The sequence below is a fragment of the Notothenia coriiceps genome, unplaced genomic scaffold (assembly GCF_000735185.1).
Source record: "Notothenia coriiceps isolate Sejong01 unplaced genomic scaffold, NC01 NC01_scaffold00032168, whole genome shotgun sequence".
Lineage (NCBI taxonomy): Eukaryota > Metazoa > Chordata > Actinopteri > Perciformes > Nototheniidae > Notothenia > Notothenia coriiceps.
In genome coordinates, this window is record NW_011364869.1 from 55,962 (window position 1) to 68,984 (window position 13,023).

At 43.7% G+C, this 13,023-nt stretch overlaps 1 protein-coding gene across 2 annotated transcripts in view; it reads right to left on the minus strand.

Moving 5' to 3' along the window:
• Positions 1-23: 23 nt before the first annotated feature.
• Positions 24-13,023, minus strand: part of LOC104960690 (histone-lysine N-methyltransferase 2B-like) — a 31,817-nt gene continuing 18,817 nt past the window's right edge. The window contains exons 17-31 of one of the 2 annotated variants that reach the window (XM_010788841.1): positions 11,612-11,713; positions 11,317-11,427; positions 10,738-10,814; positions 10,395-10,576; positions 6,810-6,895; positions 6,514-6,648; positions 6,187-6,345; positions 5,583-5,700; positions 5,374-5,452; positions 4,870-5,030; positions 4,537-4,698; positions 1,975-4,432; positions 1,351-1,476; positions 931-1,049; positions 24-757 (exon numbers count right to left, since the gene is read on the minus strand). In XM_010788841.1, the coding sequence (XP_010787143.1) occupies positions 552-757; positions 931-1,049; positions 1,351-1,476; positions 1,975-4,432; positions 4,537-4,698; positions 4,870-5,030; positions 5,374-5,452; positions 5,583-5,700; positions 6,187-6,345; positions 6,514-6,648; positions 6,810-6,895; positions 10,395-10,576; positions 10,738-10,814; positions 11,317-11,427; positions 11,612-11,713 (4,281 nt within the window). In that variant the 3' untranslated portion in view covers positions 24-551. The remainder of the gene's footprint in view (positions 758-930; positions 1,050-1,350; positions 1,477-1,974; positions 4,433-4,536; positions 4,699-4,869; positions 5,031-5,373; positions 5,453-5,582; positions 5,701-6,186; positions 6,346-6,513; positions 6,649-6,809; positions 6,896-10,394; positions 10,577-10,737; positions 10,815-11,316; positions 11,428-11,611; positions 11,714-13,023) is intronic. The other variant, XM_010788843.1, reaches the window with a different exon arrangement.

Below are 13,023 nucleotides of genomic sequence, written 5' to 3' on the forward strand. Positions count from 1 at the left end.
GGGGGGGGGGGGGGGGGGGGAGATAAGAGGGTGTGAGGACTAAACTGCACACAAGCTGACCAGACTCTTGTTTTGCTCGTCTCAAATGCTTTAATTCATGCTAAGATTAACAGTAGTTTTAGTTAAAATATTGTTAAGAACAGTGTGGAAGTGTTCACAAACGTTTAATTCTGTAATCATCTTAAATACTATTTCACCAATACACCCAGAAGAAAACACTAGACCTAAGATGAAAAACTTAAACTTAATGCAGGATATTTAAATAATGTTCTTGTTATTTAATTACTCATGCAAAAAACTAAAAAGGGATTAAAGCAATTGCAGCATAGCGCCATCTGCTGGAATGTCAAGGCTCTTCAAGCCAGAGGTTTAATGTAACCAAAATTGGCAGTATTATTTCAGTCCCTATGATAACATGATGTTTTTCCTGAAAGGATATGTTGTTGTTGTTTAGTTTCAGATTCTGACATTATTTTTCACTTCTTTTCTCCGTTTTAGTTTTAGGTTACGATATAAGCCAGCTCCAAAACAGTGTCCCAAGCACAACACACCTAGAAGATAGTTAGGTCAGCTACTAGGTTAGCTTTGTTAACATATTCAGAGCTAAGGACAGAACACACGCAGCTCTTACCCTCTATGCTGTTAGCCTTCACACTGAATCCGTCCTCGCTGGTGATTTCGAAGCGCAGGTGTGGCTGGTTCATGTACGTCCTCTTCCTGTGTTTGGGTGCAGGTGCATCTTCTTCTGAGCTAAAACCTGTACACGTCAATAGTTATCACAAAAAGGTGTTACATTTCCAGAAAGCATATTAAGAGATAGAGAGATAGATAATGTGTGTCAAATTAAGGACAAGATCTAAAATTGCCATAACATAAAAGTGTTAGTCTCTGAATTTTTAAAACAATTAAAGATAATGTTTAGTTGCAAACCTGAATAAGGGCCCCATTCAGAGAGGTCTCCGTGGCGAGCGCCTACCCACGTGTGTGTTTTACTCTGAATGGGACTGTTGGTTTGTACAGGTGCGGGCGGAGTCTCAACCCGAGGGTGCCTGAACAGAGAGGACAAACATTTAAGTACAAAATTATATAATTAAGTACTACAACATTCCTTGAGGAAAAATGAACACATGTAAATTAAATGTAAAAAATGGGCATGATTTGGTCATCTCCAAAATAAGCCAATTTAGCAAGAAATACTAAAAGCATGCATAAGATCTTGCACATGGAGACGGGTAAACATTGATCATTAAATTCATGAAACACAACAGCAATCATTACTCCAAATATTCTTGTTTCTTTATAACACAGTTATAAGGCTCTTTTTTGAGAGATCCTTTGAGATGAACTTACCTGGAGGGTGTAGGAGGAGGAGGTGGAGCGGTAATCCTTAACTGCTCAGGCTCATGTGACATTTTTTCCTGGTCCATATCAAGGATGTCCTTCATTGATGGAGCTTTAATCCTCACACCACTCGGTCTAACGGAAGAAATCGAGAAAGATTTTGATGACTTAATGAATTATTCCTGAGACTAAAACGTTATGCGATTGATTGAAATTCTACGCCTCCAGTGTCATCAAGTTTTATTGATGCCACCATGTTTTATTTGACAGTTGAGTGTTGCAAAAACTCATGAATTATGGCGTCAAACTCTGCATCTACTGCTGGAAATGTCTTGTTCAAGCTTTTTCCTTGATGTAAAGGGGTACTGTGATTTATTCAAATTTAATTTTGCTGCATTTATCAGTAATGTGTCTTCCAAGTTATGTCCCTTTAAGAAAAGCAGCATTGTTATTTATTGTAACATTTTCAAATGTTGGTAGGTAGACGCTAACAATAAGTTCAGGCTGAAACAGAAAATCCTTTTTCTTTTTAGAATCGAATGACATTGGTAATAAGAAAATATTATCCTTTTTAATAGTTATTATCACAGGTACTAACTTAAACATGCAGAGAAGAATGGAATCTTTAAATACCTAGCTTCATTAACTTGATCCAGCTCACTTGAGGGATCCCTCAAAAAGTCCATCTTGGATTTCTTATTGGAGGGTCGTTCGGACACCGCCGACACTCTCTTGACTCTGACCTGCTGGCGTGATGACGAGGCTAGTGCTGGTTCGATTACTAAACTGCTGTGGGATTCTGAACGTGCAGCTGGTGACTGATCTGAGACCTCTGAAGCCTGAACCGGCAATGGCTTTCTGACCTTTGGCCGGCAAGATTTACTGAGGATGAGGGGTGTAGTCTTTGGCACTTCGCGGTGGGTGGCCATGGCTCTGTCGATGATAGCCTGGGCTGTGCTCGCTTCAATGCTAGAGAAACGTGCGTCAGGGATCGTCTGCTGGGCCGTCTGCTGGGCCTTCTGCAGGGCCGTCTGCAGGGTCGTCTGCAGGGTCGTCTGCAGGGCCGTCTGCAGGGTCACCGGGGTCGTGGCAGCTGCAGCGCTTTTCATAGGCATCACTCTGACGATGATTTTTCTCTCTGTGGTTGAGGTGTTGTTACTGACGGAGGGGACGATTGTGGTTGAGAGGCTGGACCGCGGCTTTATCACAACACGAGGGACCGAGCGCTGCAAAGCATTCCCGCTGTGGAGAATCTTGGCAATCTGGCTTATTTTATTGTAGGCAGGAGAATTTGTGCTGAGGGTCTGATAAGTGTTGGATCTCGGGTCTTTGATCAGGATCTGACCCTGTCGGTTGACCAACAGGACCTGAGGGGCGGGAGCCGGCGAGCTAGTCGATGCGGCTTGATTCTGAATCGCAACCTGCTGCTGACTTCCTGTCGGGTTGTCCAGGCGAATGGCGATGGTTCTTCCCTGTGTGGCAGCAGCCTGAATGGGTACGTTTAAACCATTGATCATGATCGGGGAGGTGATTGTGCGAGGAACAGTGACAACAGCGGGGGAAGCATTGTTTACAATCTGTACAGGCCGAGGTGGCAACATCATTTTGAAGGTGCGCTGCTGTGGAAGACAAGGTTTTGGCGACAAGCGATGAAGGTTTGTTGGTGGACATTTTGTCTTTATGATGATTGCTTTCATCGGCGCTGTGGGAGACTTTTTGGTTTTACGCTCCTGACCCTCAGCACGATCTGGAGAGTAGTCAAGGTCTTTCAAATCATCTTTAAACCCTTCAACAGAGTCGACCGATGAGCAGCTGTCTTCTTTGAGGCCTAATTCAATATTATTCGTGCACACAGCAGTGCTAACTTCAGTGCCAACTTCAGTGACAACTTCAGTGCCAACTTCAGTGACAACTTCAGTGCCAACTTCAGTGACAACTTCAGAAGAAGTAAAATGGCCTGTGGTGGAATCCAGAAACAGATCTGCTTGAGCTGTTGGCGTTTCAAAGCTCATGGGAACTTCTTCCTCCTGAACTGACACCTCGTCATTTTCATAACTATTTTCAAGGATATCACATGGTGGAGTACTTTCATGTACCTCAAGGTCATGGCTTGACTTTGGCATGCTGTAGATTGAATCCAGCCTCTGAAGAGTGACTGTCAGCTGCTTAGTTGGTGTATTATGTGTGCTGTGGATCTGACTCCCTCCATGTTCTATTTCTGTATGCTCCCGAGCTTCATCATCGATCGTTTCGCTTTCATCACTGTCCGACCCTCCGTCCGCTCCATCTAACTGGGAGATGGACTGCGTTGAAGTGAGCTGTGCTGAGGCGTCCGAGCTGCTAGCTGCATCACACACAACTGTGCGGGCAAATTTAAAGTAATGGCTTGAGTCTTCAACTTCAGAGTCATTATCCCGGTGGTCTTCTTGCATCTGCAAATCTTGCACTATGTTTTCCACCTCTTCCCTCCCGCCCGGTGCTACACAGTGAAGGCCAACGTTCTCAGTAAGCAGAGCCTCGTCAAAGTCAAGCTTAGCGTTCAGCATGGAGGCCACGGCTACCTCTGTGTCCGTGTCGAACACCGTGTACGGCAACTCCTGGGCCATCAGGTGGGCCACCTCCTCCTCTAGGTTACCAGGTGCTAGTGAGATCCCATTGGTCGTGGCCACTGCTGCGTCTTCTGCCTCAGACGATGCTAGGAAGTCCTGAGGAACTTCTGCAGAAATGGGTGTGGTGATTTTAAAGTTCTGCCTCCCTCTGGGGGAGTGTGTGATGGCTCCTTGCCGAGGTGACAGCCCTGCAGTAATGCTGGAGTTGGATCGGGGTGGTGAGCTCCAGACTGGTGGTGATACTGAGTTTTGTCGTGACAGAGGAGGAGACGCTGGCCCCAAATTGGATGTCCTTGGAGGGGAGCTGAACAGAGCACACCTGGATTGGATGGTGCCTCCAGAGCGGAGGGTCATCGGCACAGACGGGTCGCTGTCTGTTGGCGAGGAACTGCAGCGGCTTCTTGATGAGAGCCTGCGAGGCCGCCGCGTGTCCTCCAGGTCCCTCAGTGTCAGGATGTGATGCGATTTGGGAAGAGCGGACCCTGAAGGCATCAAACAACAAAGAGTGAAGAGAAGGCACCAGTGAGGTCTACTTCAGGAATATAGTAGGATTTTAAAATCAAAACATATTAACCAAACTATTTACCTGGAGATGGAAGAGGTCGAGATGACCCTCCTGCTGGTTTCCTGGTCTGTGTGTAACCAGGACTTTTGGACCCGGGTGTGTTGTGCTGTTTGAAGTTTGGTGATGGAGTAGCGGACTTCACTGGGCTGGTTGACGAGCTTAAACGCTCCGGGGACTCCATATCTGGCAGGGAAGAAAAAGTGTTAAACAAACAAAACCAGCGTGCAACTGGAATCATTTATCCTCTACTATTAGCATTGTACAGGAAACACTTTAGCACAACCAAAAATACAGTTAGATTCAGAACAGCAGTCAGTCTGTCATTCAATGAAGAAATGCAAAGTTCCTGCTGACCTCTGTGGTGGTTGGGGCTGTGGATTATGGTGTGATTATCTTCATTGTCCCACCGTGGATCTTGTTCCTCGCCAGGCAGAGGCGTGCTAACTTCTGTCACTTTACATGTGTACTTGCAGCGTCTGCGAGGGTCCACAGTGCTCCAGTACAGCCGGGAACATCTGGTAAAGAAAGGGAAGAAGAACACATTTACATAAATAAAGTCGTTTTGAGAACAATAATGATATAATCCAATATATCTGATTATTTTGCCAGCGAACACACGTGCAGCATGATTGTTGTGTGCGATATACAACTTGAACTTGCTGTTTTACTGACACAGATAGTAAAACAGCAAGTTCAATGGGTTAAATTGAATTGAATTTTCAGTCGGATTTGATTTTTCAAAGTTGTTTAATAGTAAATGCTTTTGAAAAATGAAATATTGCAATCAGTGCATCTCTAGTTTTTAGTCACCAACATAATGAGAGATCTACCAGTTGAATGTTGTCAATGAGCACTTACTGATAGCCGACGGGATACAGCATCCTCCCATTTGACGACAGCTCTGATAACACACCAAGTTTCTGAATCTGCAGAGAGCCTTGAAGAAAGGAGAAATGATGTGTTTTAGCACACTGAGGGCAGTCTGTCCTTTAGCAGTAATATTTCCTCTCTTTATGCAGACACAAGTGGCTCAAATCAACCGTAGACAGCATACAAGATAATCTCACCTATGGTCATGTTTATGGTTTCTGGCTCCAGGCCTGTGAGGAACTTTCTTCTGAGAGTGATCCCATCAAAGTCCACGTATACCCGCCGAGCGACTTCAAACCCCTTCCCAGACACCGTCTAAGAGACAGTGATAAACCACAAATCAATACACATCGATATATACTTGCACCTTGTGTGAGTCTGTTGATAATTCCTGTATTTTTTCTATCTATTAATATTCAATTCATAGACAGTTTTTCCAAGTCACTAATGTGCAAATATTCAGGATTATACCAATAATGGAAAATGAACACAAGTATCTCAGTATGAGTTGTTTGTATACCGACCCGTGACAAAAGCCTATATTGTCCTATCCTTACCAATCAAAAATAAATATGATAACAAATATTTTGAAATTGGCAAATCTTCGATGTTATTAATTTCCCTTTTGCTACTCTTATATTTTTGGAAACGTTTACTTTACTAATCTTGAGTAAATGAGTTTATTACAGAGTCTAAACTATTGTAATTCTACTGGTAACCTAAATAAAGTATCTGAGTTCATCTTCCATTACTGTTTAAAAACAAATGCAAGAGAAACCTGGGAGGAAATTGTGTCTATACCTTCACACTGACAAGATCTCTGTGTTTGAAGCAGAACATCTTCCTGTCCCGCTGAAACACACAGTGCTGGGCACGTGCACACATGAAGTGGAAATTACTCTGGCAGGTGGAGAGACAGCAGCCCACCGTGGCTCCTGACTGCCCACAACGATCACAGCGCTGGAGAATCAAGGACAAAAATCATGTTTTATTGACTAAAAATGATATCATAAAATGTTTCACACAGGTTTTCACTTATAAGCCAATCCTAAAACATTTAGAGCTAGAGAGACAAAATAACTATCCAGCTACAAGAAACAGTGCCTTTATTTCCAGGTAATATCTTACCAGGTGGCGCCCTCTTGAGACAGCGCTGTGCACTTGTAAAAGAGCACAGTTATCCTCATACACCTCTGCAGACCAGAGGCAGCAGTTAATGTGAGCCCACTCATTCTGTCCCAAGTACAGCAGCCGCCCTGCATCCTGTCAGGAGGGAAATACAATCATGTTGATAAATAACCAGCAGATAGAGTAGCCTCGACCAAACAATGAATCAAGGAAATAAAGTGTAAAATAGTTGCTGGTGGAAATGTTTAGTAGTTGCAGCCGCTGCACCAAAAACACATAAGGACAACCAGACTCACCCTGGGAGGATAATCTCCATTTTGTTGGCACAGGGCACACTGCCTCATATCTCCAGTGTTGGTACTATTCAGATCACCTTTTACATCTGTGAACGTACATACAAAAGAACATACTGTATCATAATGTATATATGTATATATATATCGTGTACGCTGGCGCGACTAGCTGCCGCTGCTCTCCGGTTGCCTTTTTTATTGTTTTTACGATTCTCTGTATAGCTTGCAGCAGATCACCTATCTGTGGCGAACGGGATACTGGTGGTCTCTACTCTGGGCTACTGTCAAAACGATCTAGACTGTTCAAATTTAGCGTGTTGGCGTTCTACTCACCTGAGTTACCTGGCCACTGCTACTGCTGTTCGGTGAACGTACATCTGCCCGTGCATCATGTGGATCTACAAACTCGCTGTGAGCTCTGTGCTCCTGTGGACTATCCTGTCCATAGTGATTTATCCAGCGTCATCTCTGATCCAATATATGAGCACGGAGCTCCTCCAGTTTCGATTCCTCCGGCTTGATCCCCCGCCTGTACTGCACTACTTCCCGGACATCGCCCGCCGTCCTCATCGGAGGTACACCCATCGCGGAGCCGGACGAAGTGTCCACATCGATGACTCCACTGCTATCAACTCCATCTGGTCTTCCACCCGCCGTCGACCTCGGAGAACCATCCGTAGGAAGGTGGATCTCAGCTCGTTAACTCGCCTGGCTAGGTCGGTTAACGTTGGCTTCTCCAACCAGCAGTCCGACGTCAAATTTGGCTTATTTAACATCCGCTCCCTCACTGACAAGGGATTACTTCTACAGGACCTCCTCCGTGACTGCAAGTATGACTTCCTTTGTCTAACGGAGACATGGCAATATCCTGATGATTATTCTCAGTTAAACGAGTCAATTCCCCCTGGGTTTGTTTACACCTGTCAACCCCGTCTCACCGGCAGAGGAGGCGGTCTCGCGATATTACACCGCGAGACTTGGAAGGTCTCAGCTGTCACCGTGCCAGTGTCTCGTTCATTCGAGTCCGTGGCTATACAACTAAATGGACCTACTCCAACTATTTTAGTCATTATATACCGCCCACCCAAACCTAACAAGGACTTCACTGATGAATTCACCACACTTCTCACTCACATTTGTTCACTCTCATCCAATATCATTCTGTTAGGTGATGCTAATATTCATTTGGACAAAATTAATCTTTCTCTCACTAAGGACTTCATCTCATGCCTGGACAGCTTTGGTCTTCAACAACATGTTGACTTCCCTACTCATTCGAAAGGTCATATTCTGGACATAGTCTGTTGTGCTGGTGTCACTCCCCTAAACTGTTCTGCTGTCTGTCTCCCCATCTCTGACCACATGCTCATTTCATTTAATTTAAGTCTGTCACTGTCCAAAATCAAACTGTCACGCACTATGTCCTTCCGTAATATCAAAAACATCAATGTAACCGACCTCACAACTGGTATTGACTGTTTTCCCACCATCACCCCCCCTCTCCCCCACCCCCTGTTTTCCTCCACCTGGTTGACCTGCACACTCCCCAGTCAAACGACCACTTACCACATGATAAAAACACAATTTTTTACTTGGAGTGCCCTCGAACGTCACCGAGGTCACCTCTTCTCTCACGCCCCCCGTGCGGTTTTCCCCGCCTCACTAACAACTGGTGACTCACGTCCCGGACCCAAAGGTCGTGGTCGTCATTAAACGACATTTATAACCTAAACCGACTCCTCTTCCCGTAGAAACATATACTCCTACGACCCATACCAATGTCAACAAAACCATACACTCAGGCCAAAACGCTTTCGAGAAGTCGCCTGCTGGAAGCCGAAAGTCGACTGCACTCCCCCCGACTTGGTCCCTCGTCTCACCCCCTTATTTGGTCAGGGCCCTAAACTCCCCCCGTTCACTTAATTGTCTCAGACCTCTGGTAACATATGTCCTCTTGGTGAGCAAGGNCACACACACACACACACACACACACACACACAACATCCTACACCAGAAGGTCCTCTCATGGTGGGCTTTTAGTCTTGTTTCTGTCATTGATTTTGCATAATATGTAGCTGGTCTGTTTAAATGGCTGATGTGTTCTTATAGGTGACGGGTCATAGTAATGAATAACATTAGATTTACTTTATCGACCCCAATTTGGGAGTTTTGTCCGTCACAGCAGCTGCACATGTGAAAATGAAAAACACACTATGAAGGGCAGGTAGATGTGCTCAGCGTTAACATAAACCCTCCTGTTACATTTCCAACGCAAATCTTTGAGACAAATATGTATTTATTTATTGTTTTATTACAAGGATTATTATTGTTTTGTCTTATTGTTGTAGTTTTGCAAAGGCTTCGTTGTGATGATTATTCTCAGTTAAACGAGTCAATTCCCCCTGGGTTTGTTTACACCTGTCAACCCCGTCTCACCGGCAGAGGAGGCGGTCTCGCGATATTACACCACGAGACTTGGAAGGTCTCAGCTGTCACCGTGCCAGTGTCTCGTTCATTCGAGTCCGTGGCTATACAACTAAATGGACCTACTCCAACCATCCGGTCTGCCTATTTTCATCTCAGAAACATCAACCGCCTCCGCCCCTCACTCACTCCCCACAGTGCCGCTATCCTGGTCCACTCTCTCGTCACCTCCCGCTTGGACTATTGCAATTCCCTTCTCTATGGTCTCCCCCACAAACACCTACACAAACTCCAACTGGTCCAAAACGCTGCTGCCCGTATCATCACCAGAACCCCTGTCATCAGTCACATCACCCCTGTACTACACCAACTCCACTGGCTTCCCATTAAACACAGCATTGACTACAAGATCCTCTTTCATACTTTCAAAGCCATTCATAACCTCGCCCCCCCATACCTGTCTGACCTTGTCCATGTCAACATTCCCACCCGGTCTCTTAGGTCTGCCTCCTCCATCACTCTCAAAGTTTTCCCAGCCCGTCTCTCCACCATGGGGTCAAGAGCCTTCAGCCGCTCTGCCCCTCACCTCTGGAACTCCCTCCCCCCTGATATTAGAAACATGGACACTATCACTACTTTCCAAACTCACCTCAAAACCCACCTGTTCAGGCAAGCGTATGGCTGACCTGTGCTGCAAGCTGTATGTTTTTAGTAGTTATGTTTTTAAACTGTGTTTTGCTTTTAACTATGTTTGTAAAAAAAAACTGTTTTTAACCTTGTTGTACGGCGACCTTGAGTGCCTTGAAAGGCGCCTTATAAAATAAATGCATTATTATTATTATTATTATTATATTTGTAATGCGAGAAAGCACAAATAAGTACAGATTCAAAGATATTGCATTTCGGGCCACACAATTATATTAAACATATTCTACTATATATAACTACCTTGAGTTTTATATTTGTACGTGTTCACTAATATTTAAAACGTTTCTCCTTATTATGTTATTAGACTAATTCATGATTAAGCTCTTGACTTTTCAGATACAACAGAAATATGACAAAGAAAGCTCCTTTTTGGCAATTGCATGTGAGAATCCTGTAAAGACGAGTTGGTTGTCAAAAGGTTGATAAAACATGATACAAATACAATAGTTTAAATACCATGTGAATACAGAGTGCGGTCGTGCGGTACACCGAACTGCTGTGTCGTGACTGAGGAAACCACAGACTCAGTTTTCCCCGCCTGTGGGCCCCTGGGCTCTTTGGGCTGGTATGTCCGTTCCATCCACTGCGCATAGCTGTGCTCCTTAGATGGAGGGAGGACTGCTTCAGGGAGCATGCCACTACAAAGAGAAGTGTATTTGTTATATATCAAACCAACTTGTGGGGGGGTTTTGGACTAGGTGAACATAGTCTGCAAATTCATCGATAATACAAAAAGTGATGTTAGTTGAAACCATTATATTAAGGGACTAATGTGTGTAAACTTTACTTGTTTTTTTACCTTGGTAATTCTCCAGATGACAAGTTCCACTTTTTCAGTTGGCTTGCAGGAAACCAACTGAACATCTGCTCAACGACCTGTTAGAAAATAAGAATTAAAGTGAGATCACGGGTAATGTTATGAGGTAGAGGTGTATTTTCTTGGCTATTTTTTGGGTCTAATAATTGAATGACAGCCTGTTAACCCAGAGGAATCTAGCAGTGACTTAATCTTGGTAATCTGACAGAGGAAACGGTACTAAAATAAGTACTTAGTCAAGGTTATGCTGGCTGATAGCAGGAAAGCAAATAGTAGAACATGGTATGGAAAGGATTCCCCTACACAAAGAAATGGAGAAACTAACACATATTTTAAGAACAAAAGAAGACAAATATTGAATTAAAAAGGAAAAAATCGCAACACCAACAGCCTAAGTGAATAGACATAAAGATATAAGATTGTGACGATAAGATTTGTTCCCCTCCTAGTGATGTTAATGTGGAAAAAGGAATACAAATGATTAGATTTCTAGTGGACATTTTGAAACGTTGATCTCTAAAAATAAACTAATGGCGTGAGAGATTTGTGAGGAAAGCTTACTTTGACATAGCGTTCCCCGGCCTGACTGGTGGGTCTCAGCTCCTCGGGGAGAAGCTCTTCCTCCTTCAGCGCTTTCCTCATCACAGAGACAACATCCGCATGGAAAGATTTCTGAAGGAGCAAGAAAGAGAGAAAGAAAGTCAGGGCTTCAATCATGAGGATTTAACAACAGTAGATATCCAAAAAGGAAAATGTCATTGCTACTCTCATTTATTTCTGACTGCTTTTGTACATGCACAGGAATTCAAAACAAGAAGGGCTCGTCTTGGTAAATTATCAGTAAGAATAAACTCACTATTGAGCTGTATCCGCCCACTTGAAACTTGTTTTCCATGGCTTGTAGATCACACACTGGTTGCTGTTCCCTGATAAGTTGTGTGTTGTTTGTTTCCCGACACTGAAACACAGAAACCACAGGACAATGAGAGGAATAATTCTGCCATCTGGTAGATATAAAAAAAAAAAAAACTAAAAACAATAACACACTTGCAACAACAACAAAAACTGGAGAATTTTAAAGGGAAGGAAAGCGTTACAAATGTTTGTTTATCAGTGTTAAAGTCAAGCATTAGAATCTTGGGGTATTATCTTTTAAAACAGTGCTTGTTCTGTTTAAGAAACTGGAAGACGTTACCCTGTATCATTGCGTGTGGGATTGGGTGGAAATTAAAAGATGTTGGACTTCGGTGACAAGATATATTTCCCAAATAACCTCGTGTCCAATACCTTTAAGCCCTAAACTTTGTATTTTAAGCATTTATCAAGAAGACTGTTCGCTATCGGTTGGGGAAAGAAAAATGGTTAACCTATGCCTACTACAAGCCAGGCGTTCAATTGCTTTGTGTTGGAAAAATGTTGGTTGCCCCTCCCTAGGCCACTGGTTTAACAATTTAACTTCGAGTCTGGCTCTTAAGAAACTGAATTTTACTCCATTTGGGAATTGTTTTGGGAATTTATAAAAAAAATGGGGACATTGCAGAAGCTATGGAAGGTTAGAGTGAAAAGAATAAACTACTGTGAGGAAATGTTGATTATGGTTGATCTATTTGGAGAATTGTAAGCTGTACTCTGCTCTGTTTGTGGATGTGCTTTTATTGTATTTTTGTTGAATTCTGAAATGTAATTATATTCTTGGTCTGTACTTTGAACTGATTTCTAGTAACTGCTAGGGGTGTAACGGTACACGTACCCGTACCGAAATTATTCGGTACGGGCCCTTCGGTTTGGTACACGCGTGTACCGAAGTGTACCGAACGAATATAACGTTATACGTAAAAAATTGAGAACGTGAACAACTTTTTGGAAGTAATCTCCGGTGCTTCGTCGCAGCATTCAGAGTAATTTGCTCACATTGGGTTCAACGCGTCATAGAGCGAGCAAGTCATTTCATTGGTCGAGAGGCATACTATGAGAGCTGGTCACAGGGATGCGTTCAAATGTAGTCAGTCATTTGATGAAATGGCGAACGCAGATAAAGTTGAGCATTGAAGTCTCCGGTTTGGGAACATTTTGGTTTCGCAGTTACGTACAAGGATGACGGACAAGGACAGGTGGACCGAGCCAACGCTGTTTGTCAGCATTGTTCAACGAATATTGGTTACGCGGCTGGCAATACATCAAACTTGCACACTCATTTGAAAAGGCATCACCCGAAGGTGAATATCACCGGTACCAAAAGAAAAAAGACTGAAGTGCAAACCCAACTCC